We start from the raw sequence: 24,950 nt of genomic DNA, 5'->3' as shown, positions 1-24,950 counted from the left end.
GTGTGTGTGTGTGTGTGTGTGTGTGTGTGTGTGTGTGTGTGTGTGTGTGTGTGTGTGTGTGTGTGTGTGTGTGTGTGTGTGTGTGTGTGTGTGTGTGTGTGTGTGTGTGTGTGTGTGTGTGTGTGTGTGTGTGTGTGTGTGTGTGTGTGTGTGTGTGTGTGTGTGTGTGTGTGTGTGTGTGTGTGTGTGTGTGTGTGTGTGTGTGTGTGTGTGTGTACGCATTTTTGTTTTCATGCTTGTGTGTGATGGACAGCCAGATAACGTGTCATGCAAAGGATTGCCGCAACTGCACAACATGCTTTCTTTGCTAGCGTGACACACTTACATTCACACAGTGCATACGAAGGAAACACACACACACGCACACACACACACTCACTCACTCATAACACACCTATGATGAGTGTGTGTTGGATGTGATCATCGCAGCAGTGAATTGCTGTGTTTACACGGCAGGTTTCCCCCTTTCATCAAAGCTGCAGTCATTTGTTTGACTTGATGATTTATTTATTTATTTATTTAGGACAACGAGGTATTTGTTATGGTTGAAATTCAGACTGCACCATTGGATTAATGAGTAACTACATTAAATTAACCTCAAAAGCATTATTTCTATGTAGATTGTAGACACATTTACAAACATATGTTTTCTGATTGTCAACAAATCCCTTGAAAAAAGACAAAAACCAACAACATGTGACCTCCTCGTCTGTGGCTCAGTGGTTCCTACTGAAGAAATTATCCTATTAAAGATTTACTAATTTTCCATAAACAACAGGCTACTGTAATATTAGAGTGCATTTGTCTGTTTTTCAGTGTCAACAATGAAGCTCCAATGCACAAAGAAATGACTTAAATCAGCCTTTGGATAAACATTTCTCGTGAGTGGGATACATTCATAGTTTTGGTTTTGTCTTTTCATGGAACGTCTTAAAAATAAGAGAAATGTAGAAGAATCTCCAGACGTATTCCTTTTTTAAAAAAGGGTATTTCGGGCCGCATCTGCAGTAAAAGTTACTCTCCTCTATGTGACCTCATGCGCTGCAGTGCCGCCGCTCAGTAGAAAAAAGGCTTGATCCATGACATCACATGGCGATACCTGCATGACTCAGATATGCCCAACCTCATCACACCTTATGAAATTATGTTAACCTGCAACCCCCTTCGTAATCTGTAGCTTTTGAGTCTTTTAGATTTTTAGTCTGAATTGAAGCAACCAGACGGATACCACGGCAACCTGCTCTTTAAACACAGTTTGGTTCATCTGACAGGCGTCATTACTCTTAATGTGGGCACGCGACAGAGCTGTGTGTGTGTGTGTGTGTGTGTGTGGGTGGTCTGTCGTATGTGTGTGTGTGTGTGTGATGAAATGCAACTATTCACTCCAGTCCATTTAACTTGCAGCCTGACTCCCCGAAGCTTGAGCCCCACTCCCACTAGCCCCTGCAGCCCGTGCAGCCCGCTGCACGCGTTTCACTTTTGGAGGTAAGCGAGAGTCTTTTGTTGTTGTGGAGGCCCGTCGGTGCACGCTTTGTCGGTCTCGCCATCGTGCAAAGCCCCCCCCCCCCCCCCCCCCCCCCCCAAAAAACCACGTGCCATTGAAATGACATTGAAAGAGGAGGACACTTATATAATGTTGATGCCGTCAGACCCCCCCCTCCTCCTCTTCTCCCCCCATCTTGCTCCTCTCTGTTCTGAGATTTATGCTCCTCTTTCATGTGCTAAGTAGGATTTGTGGCATTTGCAATACATCAAAGTGAAGAACGGTCTCAATCTGTCTGAATCCCGGCTGGGTTGATTTCATTTATTGAAAACGGGGGGCGGCGGGGGGGGGAAAGCTAGTTTTTAGATTTCTCGACCATTTCATGATTAGTATTTCAAAATCTTTGCGGAACTTCGGATTATTTGGTGAACATCGAGACTTTTATCCTCCTCGTGTCGCTGAGATTATTTCTTCACCGAGTTAATATTCATCAGTGACTTCTGAGATAGCGTCTCCTCTTCTCCAGCTCCACTTTTCACCCGACTAGAAGCCCTGAATGTCTAAAGCCTCATTTTGGGTTTCACTGTCAACTAGGTCATTTAAGGTTGAAGCCATCTTGTTGGGGCTCCGTGTTGCTGAACTGGTGTTTTATGTGGTTTTTGTTGTTGTTTTTTTGCAATAACGGTCAAAGGAAGTGCAGATAGTTATATTTAAAGGTGGATTTATTTACTGTTTAAGGTGGACTGTTGTTCTTCACTCTAGCTTCAGTTTTAAGGAACATGGAAAGGGGCTAAGTTTGAAATTCAGATGGCTCCCGACATGGCGACAGCTGAGCCGGCGTCTTGCAAGCTAACAGTGCTAACGGTGCTAACAGTGTTTACCATTCATTCTCTGCTCAGAGAGACTTCACATAGACAATAGTTGTTTGCTCCTAATCCGAGAATCGCATGTGTGTATAAAACCTTTTAAACGCTGTTCAATTGGAACCTAATTGCTTCAGAAACGGGACTTTTACAAAATGCAAAACTCACTGCTCAAGAACTGTCTTTTTTGGCAGCTACGTTGACTTTATTAAGAGAAATAGTTGGAATGAAACTGGGAATTTTCTTTTCTCCAGCTCTGTCAAAAACACTCAATATTGAAGCCTTTTGAGTATGAATGGAGAGCATGAAACGCCCACGCACGTCACCTCTGACCCGCTCTTCCTCTGCTCAGCGGGCATTTAAGTGAGTCAGCACCATACAAGAATGTGGAGAGGGTTTTTTATTACTTTTATTATTGACAATTTCTGTTTTTATTCCATCATGTACCAATTCACAAAGTACAGAGATGAGACGTGAAACAAAATGATGCAGGGACCTTTTAATCTATTGAGGACATTACCCTTCGGACATTGCCACGGTGTTGGAGCATCAACGGGACCATTTGACAGCAGCACTTTGCACAATCGTGTTTTAAAAAAAAAAAAAATATCCCAAGGACCTCACAGAGAAAAGGTGTCTCTCTACTCTCAGAGTGAGCCAGATTTTAGTGGTTGTTCACATTGAAAAAAGCAAGATGCTGCGAGTTTAAGGGCTTGTTGTTTCAGGTGCCTTTGACATGAAATGGGAATCCAGTAAGTGCAGTTACAGTAACAGATCCATGCGTTTAAAAGAAACTCAAACACTCTTGGAAGTAATTTCATCTTCCACTCGTGTGCTTGCATGTCCTCGATTGGCCAAACCAAGAAGCTTTCAGCAAAGTTGAGCCTCGGTTGACAGTCGAGATTCAGCTTGAGGTTTAACGGTATCCTGTGGAGCTTTTAACCCACTAGCTATGCTACGGAGCAACGCTTGTGCCAGTGGATCGCGCACATGCATCTCTCTGCATCATCACAATTGTTGTTGGATTATTTATCGCTTGACCCAACGTTACATTTCAATCAAGGGACCCGAATGCTCAGGCGATGTGGAACACGACAGTCGGTGGCTGCGACGCGTCCAAAAAAAAACAAAGAAGAAGCTGGTACAATTTTAAATGCGTATATGTTGCATATGTTTTACGAGGAAGCGCATTCATTATGTTCGTAAAAACCATCACCACGCACACAATTTTGGTGAGAAACGAGGAATGTTTCATAACGTTTGTACCTTTTTTAACTCGTGCTCATGGACTTAGTGTGTTTTTATGTTTTCAGCTTTAGTAGAAAGTGTTTTCACAAAATATGCCGACCTTTCCCGGGATAACAGATTTCCGCTTGTGCTAATTAATTTAATTCCCCGTGCTTCATTGTGACAGCGTGTTTCTGATTTCATATGAAAGCTCTAGATTGCTAAAACAGTAACACTGATCATTTTCTCTGCACATAGAACTACTGTATGTAAACATTTCATACTAAACCATAGCACATACTGCAAATTCATATCGTAATAACGCAATTGCTTGTTTACATTTTGGAGAGGAAACCCGAGCTGTTCTCCTTAATGTCGGTGCAGCCGGTGACCTCCCTGTTCCGGCTCCTCTGTGCCAGTTTGACTTTGAACCATCGTTTCTTATGTAGAGCGCGTAAACGGAGCAGAGCCACAATTAGAGCGGAGGCTGTCGCTCCGGCCTGTGGGAACACACGCGGTGACGTCACGCTGGCAAAAAAAAAATGGCTTCGCGCAACACTTTTTACCTCGTTGGTAGAACACGAAAGGTTTTTTCGTGCCAGTCGCGGTCGCGTTCCTCCTTTTTGTCTTCCTGAGATTCAGAGTCCCTCCCAAGGCAAAGCTCTTGGTCCTCGGGTCCGACTGTGCACCATCTCACCGAAGCTTTCAGCCTCCGGTTAACCGAGCATCGTGATCTCGGTCCCGTCCTAGTGACCAACGGCGGTCACCACCCCCCCCCCCCCCCCCCCCCCTCGTGTAAATTCCAAGTTCACAAAAAAATTCGAACGAAGGAGATAAAGAAAAGCGGAAAATATTCAGAGAGAAAATGTGGAACCAGTTGGTTTTTGATATTTCAATCATGCTGTTATTCTTTTATCTAAATTGTTGCCAATTGACTTAATTGACTGGACCATGAATATTAAATTGGCTTATTGAAGATCTTTCTTTTTAATCCCGTTTGCATTTATCTTGGTTTTCATTCGCTCGCACAAGGTCGATTTTAAATTTTTTTAAATTTCTGTAAATCCCGATGAGACCTGATGAATGTTTTTGAGGCTGGATTGAGAAAGTATCACGTCGGCCTTACGCCATCAATCATGACTCTGCACACACTCGCCAACGGCAGACACGGCCGAGTGTCTGCAGGGCTGAACTTTGCTCTCTCCAGTGAGGGGGAGGGGGAGGGGGGGGGGGGGGGGGAGCGGCCATTGAATGCAAGTAATCAATGCCTGAAGCCCAAAGTTGGATTCTCCGTGCTCGTGATGGTTCAGTTAAAAACTCTGACGGCTACTTCGGAGAATGTGTCGTCAGCTGACTCTGAACTCTCACGTACGCACTCCGAAGTCAAATTCATCACTCGAGTGACAAAAACTCCAACCCGTCAGTTTCTCACAGTTTTAAGCAATCTGTTAAATCGATGTGTGGCAATATTTGGATGTCGTAAAGTAGGATAAAACTTCAGATCTGCATTTGTTTGTTTTTTTAAAGTAGCCGTTGTTCGGCTGCTTATCTGCCGACCAGATAACGCGAGTCAAGGATCAAAGGTGAGGAAGTTAAGGCGAGGCTCCCATCGAGTGAATGAAGCCGGACTGCCAGTGCTCAGGGAACGGCTGAGGGATGTAATTTATGCGGCAGCAGATGAAATCCACGCAACAGCAAAGCATTTCCATTTCAAATAGGTCCCTCCTCAATACACTGACCCGCCGCCGCCGCACATCTGGAGGGGTGCCAGTCTGGGAAAAGCTTGCACGTGCACGGCAGCGTCTGCTGATGATGCAGCGCCCCCGCTGCCTCGCAAACCCCCCTGCACAGGATGCAAAGTGGTAGATGCCCGTTACACGATATGAAGCATGTGGAGCAGGGCGAGCTGTTGGGATATGGAGCGCGGTCGCAGTGAATGGGGGGGAGAAACAAACACCAGCCAGCCGGTGTTGGGTGTCGTTTCCCCTGCAACAGTGGAGGCTGTCAACTCCTGACCTGGATCTCACACACACACACACACACACACACACACTCTGTGTGCCTTTTTTATTTTTCATTTGAGGACAAGGCGTCCTCTCTGCCGGTGTGTTTATGCCGCAGCTGGCTGCAGATGTGCCCGCGCACAGGAAGTTTGGACCCAAGGAGAGCTGCTTTCGGGGTGCCTGTCGGGACTCCTCCTCCGCAGGTCGCTTCCCCCCGAACCCCGAAAGCCGTCGCTTCTCCTCGCTCGGTCTTCAAAAGCCGCCTTTGCACCTCCCTCTCTGGCATGACTCGGACGCCATGTCTGATTCCAGCCCGTGGACGGTGCTGTCCGACTTTGACATGCCGCATTTCTTCAGTGGAGCCCGTCTGCGCCGGTCCAAGAGGTAACCTTCAAAACGGTGTGAAGCTTTGCCGTATCGGATGTTGCTTCCTCGACGGGCTTCTTTGAGAATTACAATTAATCTGTCGGAGCTAAGCGGTTATTATCCTCCCAAATGAGTACCGTTGCCCGTGTCGTTTTCTGGATGGGATGTTTTCTCCTTGTGTTTACAAGTGCGTCTTCTGAGGCCGGGCATGAATTAGAAGCTGGGTGTTGCCTTCTAGCCCCATTGTGTGTTTATTTGCTTTGTGAGTCAAACGGTAATTTACAAGTAAATTGTTGAGGCCGTCTCGTGTTCCTGGCACAGGATGTGCACTTCCCTTTCCGCCATCCCCCTTTTTTTAATTAAGAGTTGGAAAGTGGAAACGCTGATTGTTTTTCTAAATTTCCGTCTCTGATTGTTGTTGTTGTTGTTTTCCCACGCCTTTTTGAAATGTGGTTGTTTCAACAAACTTCTGCATCTGATGTGAATGTTTCATACCATGCTTTTCTATTTAGTTGTGTGTGTGATATAAGTGATATTTATCTTTAATCCCTGCCCTGAACCATTTTATAGGGCAAAAACAGCTTAACATGACATCGTGGGTAAATATTGTTTTCTATTTAAAAAAAAAAAAAAAAAACGCTGTCAGATTTTGAGTCTCGTGCTGTGAAAAAAAAAATCACAGCCATGTTTTTTTTTTCTGCTCTGAATAAATTGCTGACTAACAGATGGAAAGTTTCATTTAAGGGTTTCCAAGTTATTCTCTTAAAAACTCAAATGAAATCAGCTGGAATGACTGTCCTCCTTTTTTTTAAGTGTAACTCTTTCTTTTAGTTACGGTCAGACTATTCTGATAATAAGCTCCCGATATTTTAAACAAGACACTGTACATTCAAACAAGTAAGCTATTTAACCATATATATATATTACCGTTAGTTGAATATGCAACGCACTTAATGTGAAAATATAATCTCCTGAAAAAAGCCGTGTAACACTGTACATCCTCAGATGTAGAAAATCTGTCTTCAGTGGCGAGAGAAAGCAGAGCTGCTCTGCGTGTTTAAAAAAAAAAAATACTATTAATAGCCTCGTGTGTCATGTGAGTGACGTTGAATTTTGGGGTTTGTCAGCAGCGATTTATGTGGCGTTGCTGCTTTGTCAGCTCACTTGACGGCTCTGACAAGGCAGCAAAACTCACAGAAGTGGAGGAAAGAAAAAAGAAAAGAGAAAAGATGACTCGCGGCTCTTGTTTGTTGTCGTGGGTCAGGATCAGACATGCTGGGAGTTATCCGAGGGTTGTAAATCAAAGGCTTTTTTTTAAGTCTATTTTTGCCTCTCTGTACCCAAAAATAAGTATGCAAGCTGAAGTCTTAAGAAATAATAGTTTTTGACAGATTTGGATTACTTTGTAACGATAAATTACAGTAATGTGAAATGATGTTCAGGTGAAACGAGCATTAAATACTTTAACCAATGAGGTGTAAAGATTCTCTTAACTTTGATAAACACCTCTTAAATTTGAAGAGGAAAGATCTCCTGGCTTGAGGAGATTTCACGTGTAATTCAACAATGGCCGTGACGCATACAAGCCGAGACCGGTAAACCGTCCTATGGATCCGTTCCAGGAATCTCACACATCTGCAGTACGGCGCACACACAACGCTGTGGCCTACTTTCTCCCTAGCATCTTCGCCCCGGGGCTCCTTTTTTTAATCCTTTTCTTTTTTTTTAAAAGCCGCACTCAGCCTTTCTGGCCACAGAGGTGCAGCCGAGCTCGGCATCAAACGGGACGGAGATGGCCGGATAACCTGGGTTCGTTTTGTCGAATAACACCCCGACGCAGTCGTTTGAAATGTCCCCACGTCAGAGGGTGAGAGGGTGAGAGGGTGAGAGGGTGAGAGGGTGAGGCAACAAGAGTTTCTTGATTGGTGCAGCAGCGTGGTTCTCTTGGCCTAATCCACAGTGAGAGGGTATGAATAGACGTCGTTGCATCTGATCCTCTTTGACTTGCCACCTGTGCGCCAAATATTATTCACTCCCTCCCCATCAGCCCTCAAAAGCACTCGACTAAACAAGGACGAGTGGCATTTCAGTCCAAATCCGCCCCCCCCCCCCCCCCCCCCCCCCCTCTGATTTATGGAGATGAATGTATTATTTTTTTTATTTTTTTGGCGTTACAATGGGGCGGCAGCAGCACTGCAGAGGACGACGAGCAGTTTGGGAATGCGCATGCAAGAACATCTGAGTTTTCTTGTCCTGAATCTCTTTTACTGTGAGGTAAAACTATATATATACTATTATATTATTATATACTATTGGAGAATCCATGCCCCTAATAAACAAAAATGTAACGCTTCCAGTTTCTCTGCGTTTGTGGGCAGGTTTCCTTCACAACAACTTTTTTGACTTAAGACTTGCATTCTGCTGAGCTTCATGTCCTGCTGTCAGAAATCAACAAGAGAGGACACAAATATCAATAGAACAGCTGTCAACAAGATTTTATCAGATCAGTGCCATAGAAATAGATAGCATTTTCTCCGAAATGTACAAAAGAAATTGATTTTAAGAAGGTTAATTAAAAAAATGTAATTAGCAGTTTGCTTTTGTTTTACTTCAGCTGATTTCTGTATCGTGTTTTTTTTTTTATTGAAGAATTGTCTTTTATCTTAAAGACATGCAAAGTTCATGTACCTCGTGACTTTTGCAACGGGTCTCTCGTGAATGTGATTTGGAGAGAGGAGAAAATTCAAAGTACAAGAAAATTGACAGAAATAATCTTTAATCTCTTGTACGATACAAATCTGTTTCTGCGACTGATTCTCGCACGAGGACCAATATCTGTGCTTAAAAAGATGAACGTTGACCTCAAACTACTCGATTGCACACAAGTTTTTTGTCCAATCATGCACTTTGTATAAAAATGCTCTTCTCCCGAAGAAACTGAGAGAAATCATATAGTTTGCTCAGAATTATTTTTTTTTGCTTCTGTGTGAGATTATGAATTCTATGAAATGCAAATATATCATAGATGCAGGTCACAGTTCCTTTCTCTTTGGGCAGGTCACATCTGTAATGACTTTTTTTTAATTCAGACATGACTGACCTCTGCTTGAAGGTCATTGCTTTCTTGAGGATGAGGATGGAGGCTCATGGATTAGACACCAGATCCGACACGGGGCTCGACCTCAAAGCTTTCACATGAAAAACAAACAAGATCGCGCCCGATTGGTGCAAACCGTCATACATTAGAATATTGCAATTGCAATTTTGTGTCCATCGAGGTCTTTTGGCTTCAGTGTATTTAAAAATCCGTTGGAGCATAGAAGGGCGAGCGAGCTTCACCTGTGACCACCTCGCTCTCACCCTCTCCGACGTGAATGGTTGCATCTCCATCACTGGACTTGATGGCTTTATGCTGCAGACGTGCATCGCTGTGTTCTTGCTTATTTATATATATATATATATATATATATATATTTTATATATATATTTTATAAAATATATATATTTTATATATATATTTTATAAAATATATATATATTATAAAATATATATATTATATATATATTTTATAAAATATATATATATATATATATATATATTTTATAAAATATATATATATATATTTTATATATATATTTTATAATATATATATATATATATATATATATATATATATATATATATATAAATATAAAACTAATCTGGCGGCTTCGCTCTGTGCAAGCTGAAGAGTTTTTAGACTCTTCTCAGCAGCGTTGGGCCAAATGACTTGGCAGTTCTCCAGGTGTGAGAAACAAGTGACCGAACAACGTCAATCACAACAGAAGAGGAAAACATACGGGGGATTGTTTTCTTGACATCGCATTGCGTGTCACCGCCATGGGAACTGTGCTCGATCTCACCAGAAGAGGACGGTAAATATTTAATCTAACGCCCAGTAATTTGGCAACTGATATCCCGTCTAGTGCAGTGGCCTTAACAAAGATATTCCTGCTACCTCATAGCAATGTGTCCAAATGGTTTGATATTCGAGTGCAGCCCTGAAACCACGAACACCCATGCAGACGTACATGTAAAAGCAGAGCAGGGAGTCACCTCCGTCCAAGGTGCACGAAGACGCTGAAGAGATGCACCTCTTGTGGTGTAAACAGCTGTGTTCTCGTTGTAAAAGAGAGGCAGAGGCTCTACAGCCGAGCGGGAGCTAAAGGTGACAAACTGATGACACGCAAGCTTGGCAATGAGAACAATGAGGTCATCAAACGCTTGCGGTAAATGTAGTGTTTTTATGGTAATTGTTTATTGAATAACGTCTTTTAAAAATGGTTCCGTTCTCTGGAGGAGGTTATGTAACAGGATGCCATTGAGTCTCTGACCTTGGAGCAAATTCATGTTCTTCATGCGTTACGTGTTCCCACTGACGGCCTCTAAATTGAAACTATAAACCCCCGAGACTAATCGGTACATTGAACACTGAAGCCGCTTTTTAAAAAAAAAAAAAAAAATGCACGTTGAAATAGTTCATTTTTCTCTCACGGTTTAAAACTTGTTGTTGATCACAGTGGGTGGGGGGGGGGGGGAGTAGGTGTTTATTACATTGTAATAAAGTATCCAGTGTTTGTGATTAGTGTAATTGGATGTGTAAAGACGTGCTCTCTTTGCATTGTAGGAATAGTTGCAACAAAAACGTGTTTCTGGAAATTAAAAGTGACATTTAAAAAGTGACATTACATCCACAACATTGATCCCTTAGACCAGCAGCTATTTGTTGAACGTACTTAAGGCAAACATTGCATTAAGTCCCCCACTGACATTTTAATGCAAGCATCAGAGTTTATTATAATACCTATAATTGTAACACATTATAATCTTTTTTTATAATGCCTTTTAATCACTTTGATAATGCATGATAATGTGGTTTTATTATTTGTTATTTATAAGTGAAGTGACTAATATTTGACTCTGTGGTTTCGCAGCTGCAGAACGAGCAACAGGAAGAGCCTGATAGGCAGCGGTCAGTCTTCAGGCTTACCGCGACCTCACTCCCCTCTCTCATCTCTAACGGGTAAGTGTGTGTGTGTGTGTGTTCAGCTCTTGTCCGTGTCTATTAATTCATGAGTAAACACTGTTTTGGCGCAAAAATACTGGGAAACTGCAAGTGGGAAGCATGATCCTCCGGCGCGTGTTCCTGTCTGTAGCTTCGGCCGTAACGTTGGTACCAAAGGTAAGAAAAACATCCTTTCGGTTCCTTTTCACAGCCGGCAGGAGACTGAGAACATTGACGTACACGCGATAATTAAAAAGGTTTCCACATGAATAATGTTGTTCTGTATTTGTAGCCGATCAAACCTTTCGACCTTTCCCCTGAACCATAATTCTTGTTTTTCAATCGGTAGATAATCTGTGTCTTCAGGTGCAGGATTTCATCTGTAATTGGTTGTGATTTAAAGATTACAGTGCATTTTAAATAGGAGGCATTCAGCACTAACAAGATTCAGTGGCGCTGTCATTGTTCCCCAGTATGGAACATTTTCTGATTTAATGCTGCACCATAAGGGGGAAATTAACTGTCTAATTGGGGCCTTTTTAGAAAGTCCCCACAGTGTCATGTGTTCAGTGGCTCAGAGTTGCTATAACCAGCTTTACAGAGGTATTTAAAGAGAGTCCTGCATGTTTATTGAAGGAAATAGTGGAGATACTTCTCTATTTAGGTGCAAATACGCTCTTTTCTTAACTAGTTACCTACATTCTGCTATTGTTGGTAAGTAAATACACTTTTTTTAAATTTTCCTAAACTAAGTTCTGCTCTTATATTAATATTCGTACCCGCGTGTGTGTTTACCTGTCAAGTTTCTGTTTTGTTTCTGATGTTGTGAACTGAAAGTAAATGTATATTATAGTCGAGTTGTTTTCTTGCTTGTTTTGTTTTCCTTTTTGTGAAATTAGATTTTTATTTTGTGTTTTTCTGGCAGGAACGAGCCCTCAAGACAGTCCTAGAAACTTCTCTCCGAGCGCCTCCGCTCATTTCTCCTTTGCACGAAGGTATTCACACAAAACATAAATATTTACAGATGCTTGAAGAGAGAAAAGTACACCGTGTTTAGAGTTGTAGGCGTTCAACAGTGAGACGTTAATATGTTCTCTGAAAGCACACTTATTATTACGTTTCTTAAGTCTATTTTTATACCATTTCTCAACACGTTTTTTTTATCATAATCCACAGTCATCGCCACAGACTAGACAGGCAACACCACCATGTTAGGCCCTTTTCATAACCCCACATATGTCGCTAGTAGACCTTATTTTTCTGAATAGTTCATTAGTTTGTCTCGTGACTCCGACGTTTCGGCTCCACGTTCACTTATTGTTTCTCTTAATTTCATTTTAAACAATAGCAAAGAGAAAGGAACCCCCTGTTTGTCTAAAAGAAACAATGTCACCATTTAGGAAGGAACGCAAACATGGAAATGATGCACATTTCATGTTTCCAAAGACGTATATTCTTCTCTGTGTTTGCCGTTGTGTGACAGGACCGACGGTCGCCGCTGGTCGTTGGCCTCCCTTCCCTCCTCCGGATATGGAACCAACACGCCCAGCTCCACCGTCTCCGTAAGCCTCCGACATTCACCCCATTCATCCACACCGAAAGATAAAAGAGTAGTTAAAAGAAAGACCTTTTGTGATTATTATTATTATTCTATAAACTACAAACCTACAGTTTGTATTACTTTAGTCCTTCAGAAAGATCGATCGTCCCATCGACCAGGATCTCACTTCACAGCCACTGAGGGGGAAAAAAAGCTTTAAACAATCACATGATGTGCTGAAACCTTTAAGAGATAAGACAGATCATTAGAGTGTAAATGTTAATCCAAAAATACTAATAAGATTTAAATCCAAATCCATGTCAAAACAGTATAAACAGTTCAACAGTAAGAGTTCAGCAGCTAATAGCTACGTAGCTACGTAGCTTCCTCTGAGTCGAAGCGTCAACTTGACTTTTTTTTATTTTTTTACATCAAATATTATACACAGATTATACCAGAAAACAGCAAACTTGTTCACATTGCATGTGTTTTTTATGGCATATTATATATTAATTAATACAGATTTTGAACATCACACTCTTTATTTTTTTTGTGGTTTTGATGTAAAAAACAATGAGTCGCTCGTCACCAGTCAAACCCACATTCATAATGCTGAAAACATGATTAATGCTGAATTAATGTTGTTCAGTATTTGTTTACTCTTCATGAAACACTCTACGATGAGGTGACATATTTGTTCTGGAGTAAACAAGACGCCCACACATTCATCACTCTCTTATTGTGTCTGGCTGTGCTATCGTTCTGTTTCCTTCCCTCTGACATGCCCTCTGACGTCTGTTTATAGGAAGCAGACGAGAGCGCACGTGCATACGACGCACGCCAACTCACACCGACATTCACAGGAGTTACTCAGAGTCGAGGGATTAAAAGGGTTTTTGTTTATTTTTCCTGGTTTTCACACCAGCTATCGAAGGAAGCGCGTCCTTGTTCCTCAAGTCTAGAAACAGCTGCAGGTTTTGGGCTTGTTTGAGTGCATGGGGGGGGGGGGGGGGGGGGGGGGATTTCTTAAATACACTATAAATGCCAAACTCATTGTATTTTAATTAGTGTGCAATTGATAGTTATTTAGTTTTGATCTGTCCCGTGTGTTACTATGTATCCTCAATATACATATGGGTACTTAGAATAAGTTAAAGCTATAGTTTGATAATTTGGATGAAAAAATACATTTGTTGTTTTGCTCACAGTTAGCTGTAATGATTGTTACCACTCTCATGCTAAGCTAAGTTACCGGCTAAAGTAGCTTAGCATAAAGACTGGAAACAGCTAGCCTGGCCTTGTCCAAACTTTTAAAAAGTCCACCTACCAGTCGCCCCTCTGAAGCCCACTGACTAAAACTTTTTTTTTAATTGTTAGTTTAATATTTACAAAAACTGAAAAGCCGTATAGTTTTTTTTAATCCAGAAAGCCAACTTCCCCAAAATTCCCAATGTTCCTATTTGAGGGGAAAAACACATATTTTTTTGTTGTTATGTTTATTTAATCCACACGCACACACAAAAAAAAACAACCTTTCTTTTCTTTTCATGTTGAATATATATGTGTTTCATTTCCAGTCGTCCTGTTCATCACAGGAGAAGCTGCACCAGCTGCCCTTCCAGCCTACGCCCGACGAACTGCACTTCCTCTCCAAGCACTTCTGCACTGAGAGCATCTCCGGGGAGGAGTGCCGCAGAGCGACGGCCATGCGACCCCGCTCACGCAGTCTCAGGTATATTTACCTCTGCAGGTGAACAACCGTCCCGGTGTGGTGACGCACACCGTCGGGTACTGACCGCCAATTATCTCTTTCAGCCCCGGAAGATCTCCATCATGTTACGACCACGAGATTATCATGATGAATCACGTCTACAAGGAGCGCTTCCCCAGGGTAAGGGCACAGCCCACGTCGGGCCATTAATTATCTTATGCGTTGCCAAAGTGACGCCTTCCACCTTCTTCTTCTTCTTCTTCTTCTTCTTCTTCTTCTTCCCCGCAGGCCACGGCTCAGATGGAGGAAAGGATTCAGGACATCATCCGGAGCAACTCTCCAGAGAGCGTCCTCCCTTTGGCGGACGGCGTGCTCGGCTTCGCCCACCACCAGATAATCGAACTGGCCCGCGACTGTCTGGAGAAGAGCCGGCTGGGACTCGTCACCTCCAGCTACTTCTGCGAGCTCACCGACAAGCTCGAGAGGCTCGTTCAGGAGGTGAGCGCGTCTTCGGAAGTCGCACAAAAAACGTCATTTAAATGACGTTGAAACGGCGTTATAAATGTTTTTGGATTCGTACATTTGACAGGACATCTGGATACAATAACTATTTAGTTTAAAAAATATTGACGTGCCATATTGTCGCATTTTGTGAAATAAATATGCATAAATACCAATGTAACTGAAACATTCATTTAAAATCCTTATATTTTACACGTTGAGCAACGGCGCGTCATTTCTGGCTACCATCTTTGCTGGGATCGGAAAAAAAAACAGAGGCACTAGTTAAAACCTTCATATATGGTGCAACAGACGGAATATCTTCGCCTCCAGATGGTCAGAAGAGTCTTTTTAAGGATTCTGGAACAACCTCAAGAAAAGTGAGCGTTGTTGCAAGGTTATCGTACAACAGGGTTGTGCAATAAAATGCAGTTTGTAACCCGAGCAATGTGTCACATGTGGAGGATGCAGGGGTTGCTCAGCATGAGGGAAGAAGCTCTGAAGGCAGCCGATACTCCTCTACGTCTTGCCAGATGGCAGCAGGGTGAACAGGCTGTGGCTGGAGTGGGGATCACCTTTTTTTAATAACCTTGTCACCAATTTAACTGATGCTCAGTAGATGGATACCAGCGATTTGTTTTTAATCACCCGCTGCAGGCCGTGCACAAGAAGTTGTCACGTAAATGCGATGTTTCCGAGCTCGAGCGTGATGGGGGGTGGGGGGGATAGAGGAGAACCATGAGGCGTTCACTGACACCTTGATCTGTAGTCCACAGAGAGATCCGAAAGCGAGGAGGTAAACGTCATCAGAGAGCTGGTGAAGAAGATCCTCATCATCATAGCCCGACCCGCTCGACTGCTGGAATGTCTGGTATGTTCATGCAATATATACCAATATGTCCCCCCCCCCCCCCCCCCCCCCCCCCCCCCCCCCCCTGCAATTTATTAATATAATTCCCATCGTCTTCATTCTGTTACACAATAAGGATCGATAAGTCTCGAGCATTGTAACTATTTTTCCCGCGTGGCCGAAGTACAGAAGTACTTTGGATTGGTTTTGCAGGTGGAAGCTGCTCCTGTTTTTTATTTGTTATTGACGCTGTAAACAAACCCTGAACTGTGCTCTCTACCTTTTTTACAGTTTAAATCTCGAGTCCGGGCACTAACTTGCCTCTCGCTCTTTTTCTGTTCAGATAACCGCGGTTGCAAAAGTCACAGCAATGAGGAAAAAAAAATGCAACAGAATCTTTTCCGCTCAGAGTTTGATCTTTTTTTTCTTCTTTTTTAAACTCGCGCCGTTCGGCCGTTTTTTAAAAAAGGCAGCGTGCAAAACTCTCTTTGAAAAGAACTACAAGAATCCGCCTCAGGCTGCTAAAAGCTCGCCGTGTGATCAGGGCCTAAATGTGCATTTCTCTACCTGCAGCAGAGCGGCCACTTAATCCCTTTAGACATCCTGTAGTTGACGTCATCAACGCTGAGACTCCTAAAAACAAGTGAAAAGCACAAACGCCCCACATCCTGGCGCACAAAGGCTACAGCTGTGTTGTTTACCTCCTTCTTGAACTTTAAAGCGCGCTGCTTTGTGTGTCCGCAGGAGTTTGACCCCGAGGAATTTTACCACCTGTTGGAGGCCGCCGAAGGACACGCTAAAGAGGGCCAGGGCATCAAAACGGACATCCCTCGTTACATCATCAGCCAGCTGGGACTCACGAGGGATCCGCTGGAAGGTAGGGCGAGTTTTTTGATGGTCGTCGTCAGCGGCGATGAAATACAAACAGCTGTGGTCAGAAAAGACGAGATGGAACTTTATTAATCTCGAAGGGAAGAGGACAGAAGAAAGACTAAATATACATTAACAGATATGAACAATAAAGTAATAATGGTTAAGTGTAAAAGAAGCAACACCAGTGCACAATAGAACAGCAATAACTACATTATAAATATAGTAAAAATTCAACTAAAATATATATATTTTTTAACTATTTTTGCAGGATATTGTCTGATATAATAACTATAATGAAATGCATTATTAAAAGATGAAGGAATGTCTCTCAGTTGGCTTTCAGGGTTTGTGAAGCAGAAAGTATCTCGCATAAATTGCATTACAGTTGTCGGTGCATAAGAATGATGGTTAACCGTAATGTGGCTGTAAAGGAATGAAGGAACCAAAGGAACCGAAGGACTAATGTCCTGTACCGAACAGACCGTCTGTCTAATGACCCGCCGTCTCTCCAGATTCACTTAACAAACAACATCCATTACGACTAATTAGAAAGGAATGGCCTCCCCACGGACCTTATACAGACCCACGCTGGCTGGCTCCTCAGCCAACCTCTCCATTCATTCCCCCCCCCCCCCTCCTCCTCCGAGTGTCTCCCGGGTTTCATTTTGCCCCGAGCCTCGTCTGCCCCGCAGCAAACCTCACCAGGAAGAACAGATGTTAAATGGCAGTGAAAATGTGTTTACGGGCTCTCTGGGGACGAGACAAACACCCCCCCTGTGAAAATAAACACATGGACTTTATGCACGGCTGCACGCAAACACACACAGAAGACCAAGGGAAAAAAAAAAAAAAAGAAGTGCAAGGTGTTTTTTTTTGTAATGAGCACGCGTTCTGGAGTGGTGGTTTTCAAAATGGGCCATTTATTCTCAATTTGGATAATCTCGGAGTCAGCACCTCGAAAACCTAATAGGTTACCAAAGGCTGCTCTGTTGTTTTTGTTGTTGTTGTTGTGTTCTTTGTTAACGGTTTTCTGATTTCTCAGCATTTACGATCCTTCTGTTTCTACATTGGCCGCGCGTAAAGTTATATTTAAACTGCTGGTTTTCTCCATTTTCTTTTTGTAGAAATCGCTCAGCTGACCAGCTGCGACAGCGGGATCGCCGAAACGCCAGAAACGGACGACTCTGTGAGCGCTCGAGGAATTAGCCCCCCCCCCCCCCCTTATTGATTTGCTCCATCCATCTTTACCAGCGAAAGTACAGATGTTATCTTGTCTGATTTGCTCAAGTCTTCTCCTCTCGCCCTCAGTCGCAGAGCCTCAGCACAGCCTTGCGGTGCCGGCGTAAACCCTGTGAATTGGACTTTGAGATGACAAAACTCATCAGCAACGGTGCCTACGGGTGAGTCCATCCTAATCTGTAATTGAGTCTCTAATCGCCGATGATGGATGGTTTGTTACCACGTCAGGTCGAACTCACCTCTCCTTTCCCCTGGATCGGTTCTGTCCTCCAGCGCTCACCGGTGAACCTGTTTTTACTCCACAGGGCCGTGTATCTGGTGCGTCACAAGGAAATGAAGCTGCGCTTCGCCATGAAAAAGATCAACAAGCAGAACCTGATTTTGAGGAATCAGATCCAGCAGGCCTTCGTGGAGAGGGACATCCTCACCTTTGCCGAGAACCCTTTCGTGGTGTCCATGTACTGCTCGTTTGAGACACGGCGGCACCTGTGCATGGTCATGGAGTATGTTGAAGGTCAGCCGCTAGGTTTTTAAAACAAATAATGTTGAACACAGTGTCTCCTCCTGTGTGTTTTCCTCAATCACATCACTCCATTGATGTCTACAGGTGGAGACTGTGCCACCCTTTTGAAGAACATGGGTCCCCTGCCCGTGGATATGGCCAGGATGTACTTCGCGGAGACAGTGCTGGCTCTGGAGTATCTCCACAACTACGGCATCGTCCACCGGGACCTCAAACCAGACAAGTGAGACCTCCCGATAGTCACGGCAGCCAGAATCAACATACGGTAGCTCCTACTGTCGCGATGAGCCCATGGAGGGTTTACCCCCCCCCGCTGTTCCCCGACAGCATCTATCATTGTTTCGGTTTTCTGGCGTGCAATAAAAAAAAAGACTTAAAAAGTCTTTGTTCACTCTTAAGTCTTTAAGTGCCATTTTCTATACCAGATAATCGTAATGTTTCCGTTCTCTTCCTCCCCAGTTTGCTGGTCACGTCGATGGGACACATCAAGCTGACGGATTTCGGGTTGTCCAAAGTCGGGCTGATGAACATGACCACCAACCTGTACGAGGGACACATCGAGAAAGACGCCAGGGAGTTCTCCGATAAGCAGGTACGTCTCATTCAACGTGTTTTTCCGCGAAAGCCTCGTCCCGGTCGAGAGGAGTTCATCGTGTTTTGTTTTGGTCGCTAGGTGTGTGGAACCCCCGAGTACATCGCGCCCGAGGTGATCCTGAGACAAGGCTACGGGAAGCCGGTGGACTGGTGGGCGATGGGCATCATCCTCTACGAGTTCCTCGTGGGCTGCGTGCCTTTCTTTGGAGACACGCCGGAGGAGCTGTTCGGACAGGTCATCAGTGGTCAGTGTCAGAAAAACATGCTTTTTTTTTTTTTGTTTTTGCCGGAAAAAAGACTGCTGCTCAAATCTTTGTGATAGATGTTTGAAGATTTCCTTCAATTTAAATCTTAATTTAGGATAATAAATGAAGCTATAAAAAAAAAAAAACAATACCGTCCTTAAACCAGTGACAGATGATGAATAAAAATAATCAGAACATCTAAAAAAAAAAAAATTCAAACAAAATAGGGGAGGTTTGACCAATATTAAATGATAAATAAAAGAAAATAGACGATGGTAAAATAACCGTTGAATTAACCACATTATTTATTGGCATTAAGTAAAATGTGTCGCATGAAAACCGCACCGCGGCGTCGTGTCCACTCTGTCCTCAAAGGATGAATGTTTAATTAGTGTCAGAACAATATTTCCTATTGCTGCCACATGCACCCTTCTTAATGATAACATGTTGTATTTTAATTATAACGCGTAGCATGAAATTTCTCTCGGGCATCAATTATTCAAGAGGAAACATTAACTGCCTCTGATGTTTGTATTTAAAGATGAAAATAAACTGATGCTGATTTATTTATGCCAGTTTATAAAAAAATATATAATTCGACTAGACACATTTTTCGCAGGTTTCACAGCATCTGGCTTTTTGGATTCTGTTGAGCGCACGAGGAGGAATTCCCAGATCTCATTCGGATATGAATTAAACATTTACACAGTGACGACATGGAATTAGTCGGCGTGCATATTTCTCAATTTATTAGAGACGGGAGATTTCCCCCGAGTGCCGGTAGAAAAAAGCAGATGGCGGGGGGCGGATTCAGCTTGACTTTAGACCACGAGTGAAGTTTTAATAACTCTGATGATGTTACTTTGTCCTCCTCCTGTAGTCGCACGGGGGGGAAAAAAAATCTTAATCTATCTTTAAAAAAAACAAGAGCTTTTATCTTGTCGGCTCAGAGGAATTGTTGGATAACGGCCTCCCGTCTGCGGCGTGGAAATAAATGGCACGCCATGACCGATTTGCCACGCTCTCAATCAAACTGTACCAAGCCTTCAGAGAGTGACTGTTAATTAAAGGGGCCTGAACACACTGAATGCATGCCACCGCGGCCTCAGGGCCGCACATACATATTCATAGCTCCCCTCCCAAATTTGATTAAAATGGGGGACAAATGGTGCACGGAGCAGACAATCAGCGCGGCGCAGACGGGCTTTGCGCCCCTTTTCATTTGCTTATCCACGAGGCTTTTCACTAAAAGAGCTAGAGCACATTTAAACGGTCTCGTTCAACATAATGCTGACCCTGTTTTTGTGTGAATCTGCTGGTGAAGCTATTTAAAAAAAAAAAAAGGGCGCTTCGTAAAAACGTCAGCCTTTAGCGCAATTAGGTAAGAGAATGAAATCAATAGAAATGTTAATCCTAGTGTTGTTATGCACATGTGTCCTGTTTACAATCATGCACAACGGAGCATGGAGGTAGAAAACGTATGATAACGTGCAGTATATGGACACTTACACCTACTAATATAATAGCAATTGATCTTTCCAGGCTTCTTGTGTGTCGGGAGTCATTTTTTGACTCATCTGATCCGTCTGCGTTGTGTGTTTCCAGACGAGATCAACTGGCCGGATGGAGAGGAGGCCCCGCCTCCCGATTCTCAAGAGCTCATCGCCTTGCTCCTCCGACAGAACCCTCTGGAAAGGATGGGCGCAGGTACAAACGCCAAAAAGAGCGACAGGCAGCGACTCGGGTTAGGACCAGACGACCTTAAATTATCACGCGATTATATACGGAAATTCCAAGTCACCGGGGGGAAGGAATTGAGGTCGTCCGACAGCAGGGCAGTTTACCCCGTGGCCTCTTCACCTCTTTCCCCTTTCGATCAATTGCAATTATTATGTTGCTCGTCCCGTGAATCTATATCCGTGCATGATCAAGCACTGAGAGCGTGTCGATCCATAGGCGCGTAAAAAGTGGCCCTGACCCTGGGACCAAGGCTTTATATCGGAGGGCTGCACGTAGCCAGTTCAGTCCAGGGACATCTGGACCTCCTCGTTCATCTACATCTCCGCTCGCCAGTCCCCTTGCTATTCCACGAAAGGTCACGGGGCAGGAAATTGTCCTGCATATTTTATGGTATCAGTTTGGCCCGAGGGCCACCGGAGGGTAAAAGGAAAACATAGCGTAAGCGTTTCTTCGCCTCCTGTGTCTCACTGACCAATTATTTACACATTTGTTCTTAGGAGAATGTGCTCAAACTGTAAAAAGAAAATGTATTTGTGTTTATTCCATCTGCAGGAGGAGCCGCCGAAGTGAAGCAGCATCAGTTTTTCCACAACCTGGACTGGAACAGCCTGTTGAGGCAGAAGGCCGAGTTCATTCCTCAGCTGGAGTCCGAAGACGACACCAGCTACTTCGACAGTGAGTTATCGCATCGACTGCGGCGCCCGTGTTTTTTTTAGAAAGAAAAACATATATAAAACCGTACCAGCAGAGTCATGAATCAAGCAACACAAATCACTGCAGACTGTCAGCATCCCTTCTTCTCTGAATACAACCCTCTGCCATCAGAGAAAAAAAAAGTCTGTTTGATAAAGTACCGATCAGAACGCGCTATATTTTAAATTCATGATGTCGCTCGTGTATCATTTTTATTTTATGTAAAGCAAACGGATAATAGCGCCGTTCCCAGGGCGAGTTTCCCCCTCTGGGGCAATGCAGGTTATTATATACACTCATAACGTGTTTATCCCAAACAGGAGAAAGAAAATGTATAAGTTAGCACTCATAATTGTTTGCAAATGTTGAAAACCTGAGGACACTCTGGCAAAAGTAAAATAATCAGAAAAAAAACCAATATATGGCTGTAAATAAACAAAGGGTGTGAAAACTAATGATAAACCTGTAAAAACCGAGTGCAACAATCCCCCCCACCCCCCCCAAAAAAACTAAAAGATCTCCACTCTGCATCTCCCATCATCCCTAGCTCGCTCCGAGAGGTACCACCACCTGGAGACCGAGGAAGAGGACACGAACGACGAAGACTTCAACGTGGAGCTGCGTCAGTTCTCCTCTTGTTCTCACAGATTCTCCCTGGTGCTTCCTTTTTTTTTTTTTTTTTTTTTTTTTTTAAATCTCCACCCCTCGAATCTCTCGCACCGACACAAAAATGCATCATCGTTACCCGGAGATGTTAGTAATGCAAATGAGTCTCTGCCCTCATCTGTCCGGCTCCTTTTTTTTTTTTTTCTCACGGGGGGGAAAGAGAGCGTGAGCTCAGTGGTATTTCATATGGAAATGCGTCTCTAGGAAACACAAGCCGCCGTCCCTTCACCCCTACAGTATTAAAAAAAAAAACGAAGATGTCGGCTTTGCATATATTTTCCGCTTTTCTTTTTTTTTTTTTCTTCTTCTTCCTTACAGTCAAAACGAGCTGGGAGCGATTGTTGTGCTGCATTGCAGTGCGCTCTCCCCTCTCGCATCAAAACAAAGCATTACAGTGTCTCCAAAAAAAAAAGAAGCAGCGGGGCGTCTCGGAGGAAGCGTTGAGCTGCTGCACTGAATCTTTTTCTTTCTTTTTTTTCTGCTCCACCTAAACCTCCACGCTTGTAAGACATGATGAAGTCTGCATTAACTCCCATGAACAGAGGTGTTTCTGGTCTCCTCTTCACTGTAAATGTAATAGCATTCCTTATCGTCTGCAAAGCATACGCTACATTTATTAATCAATCTTTGTGGCTTATTCTGACGGTGTGTGTGTGTGTGTGTGTGTGTGTGTGTGTGTGTGTGTCATAATTTTGATAACCGTTGTTTCTGTGTGGTCGTCAGGTTTACAGCAGCCTGGATTTGTCCCGTGGGCACCTGGAGGAGAAGGGCGAGACGGAGGCGAAGAAGAGCGAGAGCCCGCTGACGGTGGACTCCCTCACCTGGACGTCGGACTTTGCTGAGATGTACGCTTGAAACTCCATTTCATTAAACTTCTGAAACAAAAACGCAATACAGTATGTAGCCGAGCTCAAATATAGATGAAAAACCTCCTATCTGCACTATGTGTATATATATATTTTTTACCGAGACTGAGGCTTAGTGACGAGAGCAGCGGCGACACGTGTTTTAAATGCCTGAACGGATCTATCTCGATAGAAGTGTACGCTTCATTTGGAATATTTTCACCGCTTTATCTTGCCGTCATACATCTATATACTGTCTATGTGTCTCAAGCACTTGTGTCTGTGTTCCTCAAAGCCACCAGACCCCACTGTAAAGAGACATTTTACACAGTAGATGCTGGTCTACCTCTGCCCCAGGCGGTCGTTCGTGTTATTCTGTTTCATTTTATTCAAGTCTCACAATAACACAAACTAACTAACCTACCGAGGCAGCCGTGATCCAGCAACTCCAGCAAGGTAAAAAAAAGTATATTTTATTTTATATTATATTTTATATATATATATATATTTTTAATATATATATTATATTAATATTTTTTTTTAAATATTTATTTGTATATATTTATATATTTTTTAAAATATTTATTTATTTATTTATATATATATATATATATATATATATATATATATATATATATATATATATATATTATATTTTCAGTGGAGTCTGGTGACTTTGGCGAGAGCATACAAGTGCTTCAGTCGCCCTGACGGCGAGACAAAGCGGTGAAAATATTAGAAAAAATAGTACACTTACACTAATATAGATTTTCTTTTAGCTGTCTAAAGTATGTTTGGTTGCTGCCCCAATCAACGGCAGTACATTGCTTATCTATACTATAGATAAGTAACTCATACAACCCCACATTAAAAAAGAAATCCAAATTCAAGTCAAAGTGTAGAAATACTCCAATAATCCCTCACGAGAGTCTCTTCTCGTCTCCCACCAGGCCCTCGCTGTCCCACTCGTCAGACACAGATGGAACAAATCAAGGCCAGCGCTCCAACTTGTTGCCAAAGTTTGCCATCTCGGCAGAGAGCGAAGGAGACGAGACCTCCGGCCTCGGTGACCCCAGCAAGACCTCCTTCTCCACAGGAGAGCTCCTGCAGGATGAGCCCGACGCCACAACTCCAGGCAGCACGCACAGTGGCGCCACGCTCTCTGGTGGGACATTACTTTCATAAGAAATGTGCTTTGGTTATCTTTATTTATTTTTCTATCAATACGTTGTCACGTCCCTGACATTAAACTACGGTATCAAAGCTTATTCTGTAGGACAAGTACAGATTATGAGGTTTATCCTAATAACTTTTTAAGCCAAGCTGCTTGTTTGACAGCCCTGGAATGGTTAAATTAGAAATATTCTAATTTGCTTTCTTGCAGAGATAGATGAGAAGATTGATACCTCTCTGAAGTTCAATCTTATCAAGAAAAATGAATGTCTTCTAGTAGAAAAGCATCCAACACATCCTCCATTTTGCATGAAATTACAAGCAATGTAATTAAATTACAAAACTCAGGAAATGATTTCTAAAAGTATCTCTTTTTACTTTTCAGTCACCTGACGCCACACCATTTGTGTATTTTGCACCCATAAAAACAATTAAGGCAAATATAAAATGGCCGGGACGCTTTTGTTGCGTGCCTCACTCCGTGCTCATCTTTTCCCAAATAATTAGGCAGTTTCTCAGAACACCTGGACCAGTTGACGCCCAGAGGTGAAGAGGTGGAGAGCCCCGACGGCACCGGTCACACCTCCGCAGACCACCGGGGCGCCCAGACCAACTCCCTGCGCCCGGAGAGCGCTGCGGAGAAGACCGGCGCCGTGGCCAAAGTCCAAAAGTCTGTCTCAACCGGTGCCCTTTCCCTCACCATCCCCGGGGGTAAGATGAAGGACGTGTGTGTGTGTGTATATATCGAATTGCAATAAGAGCAGCGCACCT

General features: G+C 43.2%; 1 protein-coding gene across 5 annotated transcripts in view; it reads left to right on the top strand.

Annotated features, from left to right (window-relative positions):
- mast4 (microtubule associated serine/threonine kinase family member 4) overlaps window positions 1-24,950 on the top strand; it is a 76,406-nt gene that overhangs the window by 41,076 nt on the left and 10,380 nt on the right. For 2 of the 5 annotated variants that reach the window (XM_034546225.1, XM_034546223.1), the window contains exons 5-24: window positions 10,916-11,004; window positions 11,912-11,981; window positions 12,470-12,548; window positions 14,104-14,258; window positions 14,342-14,417; window positions 14,526-14,735; window positions 15,508-15,609; window positions 16,333-16,465; window positions 17,586-17,647; window positions 17,770-17,861; window positions 18,006-18,214; window positions 18,308-18,446; window positions 18,683-18,815; window positions 18,897-19,062; window positions 20,668-20,769; window positions 21,355-21,477; window positions 22,043-22,152; window positions 22,885-23,006; window positions 23,957-24,171; window positions 24,687-24,890. In XM_034546225.1, the coding sequence (XP_034402116.1) occupies window positions 10,916-11,004; window positions 11,912-11,981; window positions 12,470-12,548; window positions 14,104-14,258; window positions 14,342-14,417; window positions 14,526-14,735; window positions 15,508-15,609; window positions 16,333-16,465; window positions 17,586-17,647; window positions 17,770-17,861; window positions 18,006-18,214; window positions 18,308-18,446; window positions 18,683-18,815; window positions 18,897-19,062; window positions 20,668-20,769; window positions 21,355-21,477; window positions 22,043-22,152; window positions 22,885-23,006; window positions 23,957-24,171; window positions 24,687-24,890 (2,591 nt within the window). Of the gene's footprint in view, window positions 1-195; window positions 1,486-10,915; window positions 11,005-11,911; window positions 11,982-12,469; window positions 12,549-14,103; window positions 14,259-14,341; window positions 14,418-14,525; window positions 14,736-15,507; window positions 15,610-16,332; window positions 16,466-17,585; window positions 17,648-17,769; window positions 17,862-18,005; window positions 18,215-18,307; window positions 18,447-18,682; window positions 18,816-18,896; window positions 19,063-20,667; window positions 20,770-21,354; window positions 21,478-22,042; window positions 22,153-22,884; window positions 23,007-23,956; window positions 24,172-24,686; window positions 24,891-24,950 lie in introns of those variants that run through there. The other 3 variants (XM_034546227.1, XM_034546226.1, XM_034546224.1) reach the window with 3 other exon arrangements.

Source organism: Cyclopterus lumpus, chromosome 12 (genome assembly GCF_009769545.1).
Source record: "Cyclopterus lumpus isolate fCycLum1 chromosome 12, fCycLum1.pri, whole genome shotgun sequence".
Classification (NCBI taxonomy): Eukaryota; Metazoa; Chordata; class Actinopteri; order Perciformes; family Cyclopteridae; genus Cyclopterus; species Cyclopterus lumpus.
The sequence above is the reverse complement of the archived record's forward strand: the minus strand, read 5'-3'. Positions and strand labels throughout refer to the sequence as shown.